Source organism: Entelurus aequoreus, linkage group LG14 (assembly GCF_033978785.1).
Source record: "Entelurus aequoreus isolate RoL-2023_Sb linkage group LG14, RoL_Eaeq_v1.1, whole genome shotgun sequence".
NCBI classification, from domain to species: Eukaryota; Metazoa; Chordata; class Actinopteri; order Syngnathiformes; family Syngnathidae; genus Entelurus; species Entelurus aequoreus.
Window position 1 is genome coordinate 43,369,632 of NC_084744.1, and position 12,865 is coordinate 43,382,496.

The window sequence follows — 12,865 nt, forward strand, 5'->3', positions numbered from 1 at the left end:
AGAATGCATTAATACAATACATCTGCCTTTTTGTCTCTCATACTGATTGTAAACGATAGGCAATTCTAGAAAAGTGCAGTTCATGGTCAACTGTAATTATTTTTTAGTGCAAAATTTTAAAAAATTATACTTAGAACTGAAAAATAAATGTATTGACCGTACTAAAATAACTTCAACTGGGATTGGAACTCAGTGCCTTCTGCTTTATAAGACAATCACTTTTGCACTGTGCCACAAGGACCACTAAGGCAGTGGGGGGAATTTGCTATGAAGTTCTAATCAGTGACAGACCAGGAAGCAGTAAGGGATAAGCATTCGGTTTCAAATGTTTTTTTATACTGTTTTGTAAGTTCTCAATAGAGTAGAACATCTGGTTTGAACATTACAGCACTGCAAATTGTTTCTTGTGGCGTACACGTGTTGTTGTCGTGTTTGTCACTCGGTATTGCGAAAGGGTGTGTCAGGCGAAGAGTCCTAAAAAACATGTTTTAGTAGATATAAACAAAGTAGATGCATACCCGGCTCTCGTGAGTCATTTGTCCACTGAAGCGATGCACTTCTTCTGAGCTGATGAGGCCTTCCAGCTGCGTACTGAGGGTGAGTCAAACAACTGTTATTTTAACAATAAATCTTGTATAAAAACTTGAATATGAATTTAACCCAACATTTAACTGGTCCAGGCAGTATGAGCTAAATGTAAAACAGCACAATACCAACACCTTACAGTTGACCCTTTTCAGTAGGGATGTTTTTTTGATTGATTTAAACTTTTATTAGTAGATTGCACAGTACAGTACATATTCCGTACAATTGACCACTAAATGGTAACACCCGAATAAGTTTTCCAACTTGTTTAAGTCGGGGTCCACGTTAATCAATTCATGGTACAAATATATACTATCAGCATAATACAGTCATCACACAAGTTAATCATCAGAGTATATACATTGAATTATTTACATTATTTACAATCCGGGGGGTGGGATGTGGAGGATTATTTACATTTGATTATTTACAATCCGGGGAGGTGGGATGTGGTGGGGGGAGGTTGTTAGTCCAGGGTTGTAGTTGCCTGGAGATGTTCTTCTAGTGCGGTTTTGAAGGAGGATAGAGATGCACTTTCTTTTACACCTGTTGGGAGTGCATTCCATATTGATGTGGCATAGAAGGTTGTATGGTTAGGAATTTATCGGTACAATACTCCTATAGATATCCCTTATCGATACCGGTATTTATCGGTACACTTATTGGCACTTTGTATTTTGTGGAAATAAAGATGTGAAAAAAATGCATTTCAATTAACATTTATACTAGCACAAATTAAAACATAACCATAACACCTCCAACATGATGTACTGTAACGTTTCAGAGCAGGGAAGTCTTTTATTAACACCTGTTTTTTAAGTCTAGTGTGTGAATGTGAGTGTGAATGTTGTCTGTCTATCTGTGTTGGCCCTGCGATGAGGTGGCGAGTTGTCCAGGGTGTACCCCACATTCCGCCTGAATGCAGCTGGGATAGGTTCCAGCCCGCCGCGACCCCGAGAGGAACAAGCGATAGAAAGTAGATGGATGGATGGAAACAAGTCAACTATGCGTGCAGTGCAAGGTGAAATCCAGTTGTATCATATTCTTGTAAAGAGCACACATATCCATCACTCTGTTTCTATTCATTACATTTACACTCAGATGGAAATAATATTTGCATATGGCATACCTGTGCAGAGCACATACATTTACATAGTATATCATATCAAATATATCATATAAATCAATACAATCAATTAGCATGTTAAGTGTGTATGCATTTTGTAACAATAGGAATTGTTATTTGTGTTTATGTTGCACACAGACGTATTTGAGTGACGGACCATAAGCCATATTAAGTGTTAACAGCTACCGTGGGCTCTGTACCGAGGATGTCGTTGTGGCTTTTGCAGCCCTTTGAGACACCTGTGATTTAGGGCTATATAAATAAACATTGATTGATTGATTGATTGATACCGATGTATGTGTGTGTGTGTGTAGTGTGTATTACATTAATAAAGATTCAGTGAGCAAGTGTAATGCTCGATGGTCCAGTTTGTAGTCAAGAGACAGAAGGCACTGAAACACCATCCATCCATCCATTTCCGCCGCTTATCCGAGTCCGGGTCGCGGGGGCAGCAGTCTAACCAGAAATGCCCAGACTTCCTGTCCCCGGCCACCGCCTCTAGTTCTACAGGGGGGATACCGAGGCGTTCTCAGGCCAGCTGTGAGACATAGTCCCTCCAACGTGTCTGCCCCAAGGTCTCCTCCCGGCTGGACATGCCCAAAACACCTCACCAGGGAGGCATCCGTAGTAGAAGAAGCGGCTCTACTCTGAGTCTCTCCCGGATGACTGAGCTTCGCACCCTATCTCTGAGGGTGATCCCAGACATCCTGCGGAGGAAACTCATTTCTGCCGCTTGTATTTGCGACCTTGTCCTTGCGGTCATTACCCAAAGTTCATGACCGTAGGAGAGGGTAGGAACGTAGACCGACCTGTATATCGAGAGCTTCGCCTTCTGGCTCAGCTCCTTCTTCACCACAACAGACCGGTGCAGTGACTGCATCACTGCAGACGCCGCACCAATCTGTCTGTCAATCTCGCGTTCTATACTTCCCTCACTCATGAACAAGATTACTTGATACTTGAACTCCTCCACTTGAGGCAGAACTTCACTCCCGACCCCGAGGGGTGAAGTCCACCCTTTTCCGACTCAATACATACATTTTTCACTTTTTTCAGTGGTTTAATATTGGCCTGTGGATTAATGGATCACTATGAGGACGGTTGATAGAACAATGTCATAACTCGTGAGTAGAGTGCGCTCAGTTCAAACTGACACAGCCTGCGTGACTTTGAGGAACTTTTGAGGAGGAAATATTGTTTGTTACAACCTTTTGTGTGGTGTTGCTCCCTTATTTGTCATTATTCCGAGCTGACTTCAATGTGTAGCAGCGGCAGCTGAACTTAATGTGACAACATGTTATAATTATGTCAGTCAGCTGGAACAAAAAAAGACAGATAGCAGTATCCTTAGTCTAGAATCTTCCCGGTCTTCAATTAGGAACCGGTACCAAAAAATACCCGTAATCGGCGTACATCCCTACTTTTCACAGTAGACATTTTTATCGTGGCAATGAAGCACAGGTGGAGATAATCACATTATTCAATTTTGTCTGGATTCCATTTCGGTTAGCCAGTCTCAAACTCCGTGATTTTAATTAATGGACACACTTCCAAAGACATAATTTTCCTTAAACGGCCTTGGGACAGCGTGATTTGGTTGGTAGAGCGGCCGTGCCAGCAACTTGAGGGTTCCAGGTTCGATCCCCGCTTCCGCCATCCTAGTCACTGTTGTGACTTTGGGCAAGACACTTTACCCACCTGCTCCCAGTGCCACCCACACTGGTTTAAATGTAACTTAGATAATGGGTTTCACTATGTAAAGCGCTTTGAGTCACCAGAGATATTATAAATATAATTCACTTCACTAATTCACAATTCACTTCAAAGTGAAAACAAATTGTGTAAGCAAAGTCCCCACCCACACGAGAGATCTTTGCGTATGACAAGATGAAAAAACATCCAGTGGTTGTCGCTGTGTATTGTACAAAAACAGGTGGGCGAGACCATACATTATTAAAAAACCCCGCCCTTATGCTGTGGGGTTGTTCTTTTTCTCAGTGCATGTGCGTATTGTAAAGGTGGGTCACAATGATCGAACGCGAGCGCCCTCTAAGCATTCATTTAACCATGACATACAGCAGATTTAACTTTTCAACTGAGCTAAATTCATACAATTTGAGAACCGAAGCAAATTGTTGCCGAAACTTGGAAGGTAGAACTATGCGACGTTACTAGACTTCCATTCCGCCACTAGTCAGCATCAAAAAATTAACTGTTTTGCTTTTGTATTTTTGTTACACTTACAGTCATCCCTTGTTTATTGCTGTTAATCGTTTTCAGGCCTAACTGCGATTGATGAATTTCCGTGACGTAGGAATCATTCAATATAAATCAAATATTTTCATAACTAACCTAATGTCATGGCCCAGGCAGATCCCAATGCGCATTCATCTGTGCGCTGCGCTGAGCGCACCTGCGCACGCCACTCCGGCTGCAGCAGGCGGCTGCAATCAATCTGCAATCATTCAGCACTCAACACACCTGTCCCTGATGAGCTCCCTGGGCTTCTGAAGCCAGAGCAAACCTGTGTTCCGGGCCAGAACGTAGCGACCTGTTCCCGTACGGTAAGCCGACATCCCTAGCTCTATGCGCACTCTCTCTCTCTGTGTTTCTCCCCCTCCGTGTTCATTTGTCTTGTGTTCCTTGACGCCATCCAGCAGCATTCCTTCGTTTCCTGGTCACGAGCTGTGTGTCTAGTCTCCCCCGTGTTCCCTCTGGTTCCCCTAGCTGCCTCTTTGGATCTCGACCTCCCGACTGGACACGGACTTATGACGCATCGCTCTTGCCCCTGACCTCCTGCCTGTCTCTGGACCTTCGAGCTTGCCTTGCCCTCTTGGACTTCCGCACCTCGCTCAACACTCCCGGTAACACTCAACATATAATCACTACACATAGTCGCACACATACACATTTCGGGTTAGTTTCACACTTCATAATATTGTATATAAATAATAAATAGAGCTAAAACAACGTCCCTGCATTCTGTGCCGTCTTCTTCCCCCGCTGTACCGCAACACCTAACTAACTAACCTGTTGCTGAATTTCTAAATAACTTTTTCAATTTTATGAAAGCCCTCTAGATCAACACAATTTAGTCACCTTCACACTCTTTTAATCCAATACAGTAATGCTGCCTGAGTTTGAGCCAATCAGTGGCCATGATGCTAAACAGCGTGCTCTGATTGGGTTGGTCTCCTCAAGTGGCCACTACTACTGTAGTGTTGATATTTTTAGTTTACTTAGCTGTTTGTATGCTTGAAAATGATTAATTAAATGTTTTTGAATAATAAATACAATATTTGAAGCGCGTGGTGGCAAGAGACGCTTATTTCAGTAGATATTTATTATGCATCCTCATTCATTATTTAGGTTATGAGAGGTTTGTTGTTTTGATGTATTACTACTATTAAAGTAGTTAACTTATTTTTACATTTGTATGGCCATTAAAATCTGAATTTTACTAGTTTTTTTAAGAATGGGTTGCATTCCAGTGTAATCAGAAAGAAAAATGTACTGTATGTCTGACACTGAGGTGTTTACCTTTAAAGGTGTGTCTAACCTTGTCCTTTTGGCTCCTCTGTTTCCCAAAACAGGCCTCTTATTCCTTCCTGCTTCCTTTCTTTTTATTACAGGAACCAGGGGTTCAGGGAGAAGACCCCTCCTTACCTTCATTCCTCTACTTCCGTTCTTGACATGTAACCTTCTTGTTTTCTTCTCTACCAATTTTTGCCGTCAAATTCTAGTCATTGCGTATTCATAAGACGCCAGAGAGGTAAATAGCCACTGACCCTGGACAGGAAACTGTCAAACATGCGCATGATCCATCAAAAGGGTATTGTTGAAACTATTTTTTCATTCCTCCGGCAAAGATGACGCATTAACTTGTTTCTGCTGTTACTGTAAAAATAAGCAAGTACTGCACAAAAGTCTTAGGTCACCATTAGATTTATTGTGTCATTTAGCTTTGTTAAAATAGCAAAACAGTAAATCATAGGACAGACATAGTTGGCAGGATAATGAAAGTAGAGAAATATGATTAACTCAAAACTCGGAAGAGGGTTGGCTCATACACCAATAAATGTATATATATTTTTTTGTTTTGTTTTTGTTTTTTCCGGTATCTGGATAAAGGTATCTAAACAAATAGAAAATAACATTTCTGGGAGAAATTGCGTTGGAATGCTGAAAAGCCGGCGTCAAACTTAAACACTAAAAGTTAGCATGCTAGCCAGATGGCATCAAGTAGTAAAAGATACGACTAATAGGTGCATAATAATAATGTGTGAGATGAGTTCAAAATAAGGTAGCATGGTAATGTTAGCATGCGTCAATTACCAAAATATGTCTCTAAAATGTATACCTGTAAAATTTGCTAAAAATCTATCATGCAGATGTTTGCATGGGTCAAGTGACACAATATGTGACTCTGAGATGTATACTAAAAAAGTAAGCATGCATTGAGTACTAAAATATATGACTCTGAGCCACAATGCTAACATTAGCATGTTAACCTTCCAAATATAGTGTGTTAGCAATTTACTAACAATAGTATGGAGCATTTTGACTTTGGAACAGTTTGAATTGGTTGAGAAATGTAGTATGTGTGGAAGTATGAAAAATTGCCCATTCATTTTCACTCGGAAATGCAGGAATTTTTTAAACTTTGAAAACGAATTTGAATGTTCAGGATGAGTCTAATGGTTTGAACCGATTGGGAAATGTGAGAAATATGGATTTTTGGAAAATTGACATTCATTGCCTGTAACGGAATTGTACATACCGTGGTTTTTCGGTTTTAAAATGCTGGCAATAATGTTGTGCCATGTGACTGTATCAAACGAGAACTTGGAGTACTCCTGTCAGTGTATTTTCTTCTGGCGCTAATGAATGAGCCAGTGCTCTGTCGATGTCTGCAGCCCATCGTAATCTGCAACCCACCATTACTGAGCATGCGCTTCAATTTGTGAGATATTTTATTTTCAGTTAACCTCCTGAGACGCTCCAAACTAATACAAAAATGTCCACTGCAGAGAACATTGCTTCTCAGGAAGTAAAAAGTTGACATACTCTTAACTGAATATTTTTGTTTTCCAGTAGTTACACTGGATATTTACATTGTCAGTTTCCAGACACTCAACTGGGGATAGGCGATATTGCCTAAAATCTCTTTTGCGATGTACATTGCAGGGTATGGAAAGGATAATTGAACCATTTCAAAACAAATAGGGTGTTAAAAAATGGTTAAAAAGGTTTAAAATACTGACGCTGATACTTGAAATTTTCAAGATTATTGAGTGACTACATTTTTGATCACAAATACAATCAGACAAAATCACAGGATAGCGGTGTACCAATTTTAATTAAATATTTAAATGATTTCCTACTACTGACTCTGATTTAAATCATTTGGTTTTTTCCCTTAAATCCCTCCTGTGTCCATGGACTTGTCAGAGTTTGTAAACAATGACAAAAACGCCAAAAATGATGATAAAAAAATAATGATCTAAAACATTTAAGATTCGACGATAAACTCATACTGTACTTTGTATGGTTACTGTCAATATTTGTATCAATCCGCACAACTATGTTTACATTCAAAATCTGTAGCTTAGCAGTTAGCATAGCTAAAAGTATCCTCCTACAGTGTGTAGTGTAGCATGTTTAGCTACTCCTTGTCCTCCAGTGATGACACTTGTAAGAAACATAGTTTATTTGCCATCATGGAGGCGAGGACTCCTGACTTTGAAGCAGCTTTGCACTGTGGAGAGATATTAGCTGCTCGCTTGTTAGCGACAATGCTAAATTGTGTTGAGGGCACGGTCATTCACTTGTCTCTGTCATAGCTAGAATGTATCATCAACATGCATTATCACAATATAACAATAGTATTCAAAGCTCTATCGTCAGCCAAATATATGTTGTTGTTTCGTTTTTTTTAATATTGGCATATTAATTGAAACACTGGATGTTCCTGCACCATTTTTTGCACTTATTTTTTTGTAATAATGAATATGATTAGAACATTTGAGCATTTTGTTGGTCTTCGATTAGTGCTTATCCCTACTGTTCTTGTCACTTCATTTTACACATTATGGCAGTCTTCTTTTCTTTTTTTGTGACAATACCGCCATAATACCGAATCGTACGTGGCCTTAATACCGTGATGATATCGTACTGGGAAATTTTGATATCTTTACAGCCCTACTTACTATTATTCTCAGTGAACCAGGGAGTAGCCGGTTAACTAACAAATCTGAAAATATGGCAATCCATCAAAAAAAAAAAAACACTTTTGCGGCGATTCTCGCATTGCTAAATCACATTTAATAATGTTTATGATAATGTTCTCTTGAAATTTTTTGTAATGGTCAAGGCTTGAGTAGAAGCGGAAAAATAATATATGAGATACATATTTAGTAGGGCTGTGAATCGATTATAATTCGATTTGCTTTTTGGGGGTAACGATTCGATTTAGGATTGATTTTTTGATTCAAAATTATTCTCGATTCAAAATCAATACTTTTTAATAAATTGGGTGTCAGTTGTGAAGTGAAGTGAATTATATTTGTATATAGCGCTTTTCTCCAGTCTCAGAGCTTTACATAGTTCAGTTCAGTTCTAGTTTATTTCAAACATGCATACGATACAATGTAATGCATCACATATTTCCAGTTGTTTCATTACAGCACGTCCGAAAAGGAGTAGGATGAAGCAGAGCTTATTTAATCCTACCCCTTTTCATATCCATCCATCCATTTTCTACCGCTTGTCCCTTTCGGGGTGGCGGGGGGTGCTGGAGCCTATCTCAGCTGCATTCGGGTGAAGGCGGGGTACACCCTGGACAAGTCGCCACCTCATCACAGGGCCAACACAGATAGACAGACAACATTCACACTCACATTCACACACTAGGGACCATTTTAGTGTTGCCAATCAACCTATCCCCAGACAGTGAATAAATAAATAATAAATAAATAAATATACCGTAAGTAAGTAAACAAATATTAAATACATACTGTAAATAATCAATATCTAATTTTCTTTAAAGGTTCAAGATGTTCATCATAATTGTTATTCTTTTTACCTTGTGAACACGTGTAGTTTGAACAGTCTCTTAAACTGAATTATATTGTTGCTTTGTTTCATTTCCTTGCTTAATCCATTCCATAAATTAATTCCACATACGGATATGCTAAAGGTTTTAAGTGTTGTACGTGCATACCATTTTTTTTTTTATTCGATTTTCCTCTAAGGTATTATTTCTCCTCTTTTGTTGAGATGTTGGATGTACATTTTTACACAATATTGATTATTTCCTCTTTTGTCACACCTTTGAGGAACATAGGGTTGGGATTTCTGTCTATGGTGTCATTGAAGCCCTCAACTGAGTCGGGATCTGGAATCTTTTCCTCCAGATTTGGTCGGTTGTTCACAAAGTACTTATTGAAGCTTTCTACTACTTCATTCATATTGTCATTTTTTTACATTTCCATCTGAGAAGTACTACGGATAATCCTTCTTAGCACCATTTGTTAATAAAGCTATTTAGGATGCCCTATGTTGCTCTCATATTGTTTTTGTTCCGATCCTATAATTCGTACGTGTTCGTAGTATGCCAGTTAGCTTGTTCTTATACGATTTGTACTTTTGTTATAAATGTTCTATACAATATATTCTTCTTGTTGCAAGCATTTTTCAGTCTTTTTTCATCCATGGTTGATTGTTTTTCTTTTGCTTCTTACTAAATTGTTTAAATGGACAATGTGTGTCATAAAGCATCTCAAAAGTATAAAAAAAATTACCATATGCATCATCTACAACCTTTTTTACTATATACATTGTCCCAACTATGATTTCTCAGATCATTCTTTTCTACCGCTTGTCCCTCCCAGGGTTGCGGGAGTACTGGAACCCATCCCAGCTGCATTCGGGCAGAAGGCATAGGGTTCAAGAAGTCAATGTTGAAGTCTCCTCATAAGAAAGTAATTTTTTGACTGATTGCAGTAAAAGTTGCCTTAATCCAGTTCTCAAACGTATCAATGTTTTGACTTGGGTGATCTATATATCAATCAATCACCAATCAAAGTTTATTTATATAGCCCTAAATCACGAGTGTCTCAAAGGGCTGCACAAGCCACAACGACATCCTGGGGTTAGATCCCACATCAGTGCAAGAAAAAACTCAAACCAATGGGATACAATGAGAAACCTTGGAGGGGACTGCAGATGTGGGGACCCCCCCTGGGACCCCCCTGGGCGACCGGTGCAATGGATGTCGAGTGGATCGAGATCTTAGTGCCTCATCTATGTACACTTAAATGTTAAACTTAACCATTTTTGTATGTACAACTGATCAGTTGTGTCTTTAAGCTACATTTAAACCAGTGTGGGTGGCACTCGGAGCAGGTGGGTAGAATGTCTTGCCCAAAAACAAAACAGCAGTGACTCGGATAGCTGAAGCAGGAATTGAACCTAGAACCCTCAAGTTGCTGGCATGGCCGCTCTACCAACCGAGCTACGCCGCACCAGTACTACGATTAACTACATTCCTCCATAGAATACATAAACAACGCTGACAAATTTCCATCTTACTTAGAAGAAAACATGTTCTGTTTAATAAAAGTCCACCCAAACCTTTAAATGAAGTCAAATACAAATAAGGCAACAAGAGAAGTATGCCACATTTCTCTTTTCTAAAGCCAATCTCTACAGCAGATATGGGCATCTACATCAACATTATGATTTGCCTGAGTGGCTGGACAGGTTGGATAAATAACTGAATATTTGTATTAGTTTTTTTTAATGGATTTTCCATTCTTTTCACCTCGATTAAGAATCGTTACAAATAAGCATTGCAAATTCATTCGAAAGTCGACATTTTGTTTGACACCCCTAATATTTAGTGAATAACTTACAATTGAATGAGTCTGTTGTAGCGGCTCCATTACATACACATGGGCTCCATCGTCAAACATCCCACTGCCGGGCAAACAGAAGAAAAAGGAGAGATGCCGGTCGATATTGAGTCAATATTAGAAAATGAGCTGAGATGTGTGTCCTCCGATGTTGTGAAGCAAGCACATAACTGTGTTCACTTACTGCAGCCCGTTGCAGGTAGATAAGGCCACGCGGGAGCCTTCGTTCCCTCTCACCTGGCCGTGGTAGTAACAGTGTTCCCCGCCCTGAGGGAGAAAGATGCAGCACTAATGGAGCACCACAGCAGACACCGGGCAAAGCCAAAGCAGCATTGCTGTCAACAGAACACGCACCCGTGCATACACGTACAGTTCATACCGACATTGCATGTTAATTTTTGCTGAAGAATCACAAGTGTGAATCCTCTGAAGATGTAGCAGCTTGGCTCACAGATGCTGATGTATCTTATTTGCCGTGTATTTCTGCATGAGGTCTCTGCTTGTTAACAGGGATCGTGAATACATTGCAAAGTAGGTCTTGGTGCTATCTGTGACTCAGCTGTCAGACAGGGTGAGTGGAGGACTCTCTCTCTCTCTCTCTCTCTCTCTCTCTCTCTTTCTCACTTCACCCATCTCAGCTGCACTGACACTGCAGAGTGCTTTCCTCCTCTCATCACGTGAGCAAGGCTTCAGCAGGAGGCTGCAGGGGGAGCGAAAGCCTGCTGATTCAGCGAGAGTACACCCAGCCTATGCAGCCCCTCTGCCTGAATCAGCAGCAGCAAACGGCCCTTATTCTGTAACCTGTTTCACGTCCTCTCCTGTCTTGTGTATACACAGGAGGTTTATATAGGTAGCATATAGGAGTATGCACCATCCGGCCACTTGCACAATCCAATACAAGAGCTGTCACAAAACTGCTCTCATAATAATCAACTTTGATAGGGACAACAATAACTATATATTTATACAGGCAGAACGTTTTGCCTGTTTTGTGTTGAACCCATCCCTAGTTTGCGGTGCTGTACAACTGCACTGTATCATGCGCAGATGAGTTGGTTTTTCAGCTACATGAGAGGGATACAAACTATGATGCAGTGTTGACTACAACAACAATAACCAACACATTGGTAAATTAACACACTCTTGGAGAGTATATCTCCATCCATCTCCACAGATTTAGTCATCCATCCATCCATCATCCTTCAATCCATCCAAGACAATATCCATGTGGTTTGTAAACATTTCAATTACCTTTGAGATGACAGGTTTACCCCCCTCGTAGTGGATCTCGACATAATCTGAAGACAGGAGGTCACTGAGAAAAGATAGAGAGATTGGCTTCAGTTAGGGAAGAAGGAAGCAATGGTGCACATACCGTACATCTTGTTTCCACTACTACTTCTTCAATCACTACCAGTGTTGTTAAAACTCAAGGTTAGAACTGCTTTAAATTCTCAGGACCAATGGTTCAGGATTTTTCTTACACCACATTGAAGGAGAGGCGCAATTTTGAAAAATGTTTTATAATTTCTGCCTGTCTGCAAGGCCGTGAATGTGTATAGGCTGAGTTTTTAGTGATTAGTTGAGCAACCACAAATATTGTTAAACAAATACCTATCTAACATTTATCCATCCATCCATTTTCTTCCGCTTATCCGAGGTGGGGTCGTGGGGGCAACAGCCTAAGCAGAGAAGCCCAGACTTCCCTCTCCCCAGCCACTTGGTCCAGCTCCTCCCGGGGGATCCCGAGGCGTTCGCAGACCAGTCGGGAGACATAGTCTTCCCAACGTGTCCTGGGCCTTCCCCGTGGCCTCCTACCGGTCAGATGTGCCCTAAACACTTCACCAGGGAGGCGTCCGGGTGGCATCCTGACCAGACGCCCGAACCACCTCATCTGGCTCCTCTCCATGTGGAGGAGCAGCGGCTTTACTTTGAGCTCCTCCCAGATGAGAAAGCTTCTCACCCTATCTCTAAGGGAGAGCCCCGCCACCCGACGGAGGAAACTCATTTCGGTCGCTTGTACCCGTGATCTTGTCCTTTCGGTCATAACCCAAAGCTCATGACCATAGGTGAGGATGGGAACGTAGATCGACCGGTAAATTGAGAGCTTTGCCATCCGGCTCAGCTCCTTCTTTACCACAACGGATCGATACAGTGTCTGCATTACTGAAAACGCTGCACCGATCCGCCTGTCGATCTCACGATCCACTCTTCTCTCACTCATGAACAAGACTCTGAG

General features: G+C 40.8%; 1 protein-coding gene across 3 annotated transcripts in view; it reads right to left on the reverse strand.

The window, feature by feature from the left end:
- Positions 1-12,865, reverse strand: part of LOC133664926 (disintegrin and metalloproteinase domain-containing protein 23) — a 70,638-nt gene that overhangs the window by 38,249 nt on the left and 19,524 nt on the right. For all 3 annotated transcript variants that reach the window (XM_062069962.1, XM_062069960.1, XM_062069961.1), the window contains exons 4-7: positions 11,878-11,941; positions 10,811-10,893; positions 10,627-10,690; positions 519-591 (exon numbers count right to left, since the gene is read on the reverse strand). In XM_062069962.1, coding sequence (XP_061925946.1) covers positions 519-591; positions 10,627-10,690; positions 10,811-10,893; positions 11,878-11,941 — 284 coding nt within the window. The remainder of the gene's footprint in view (positions 1-518; positions 592-10,626; positions 10,691-10,810; positions 10,894-11,877; positions 11,942-12,865) is intronic.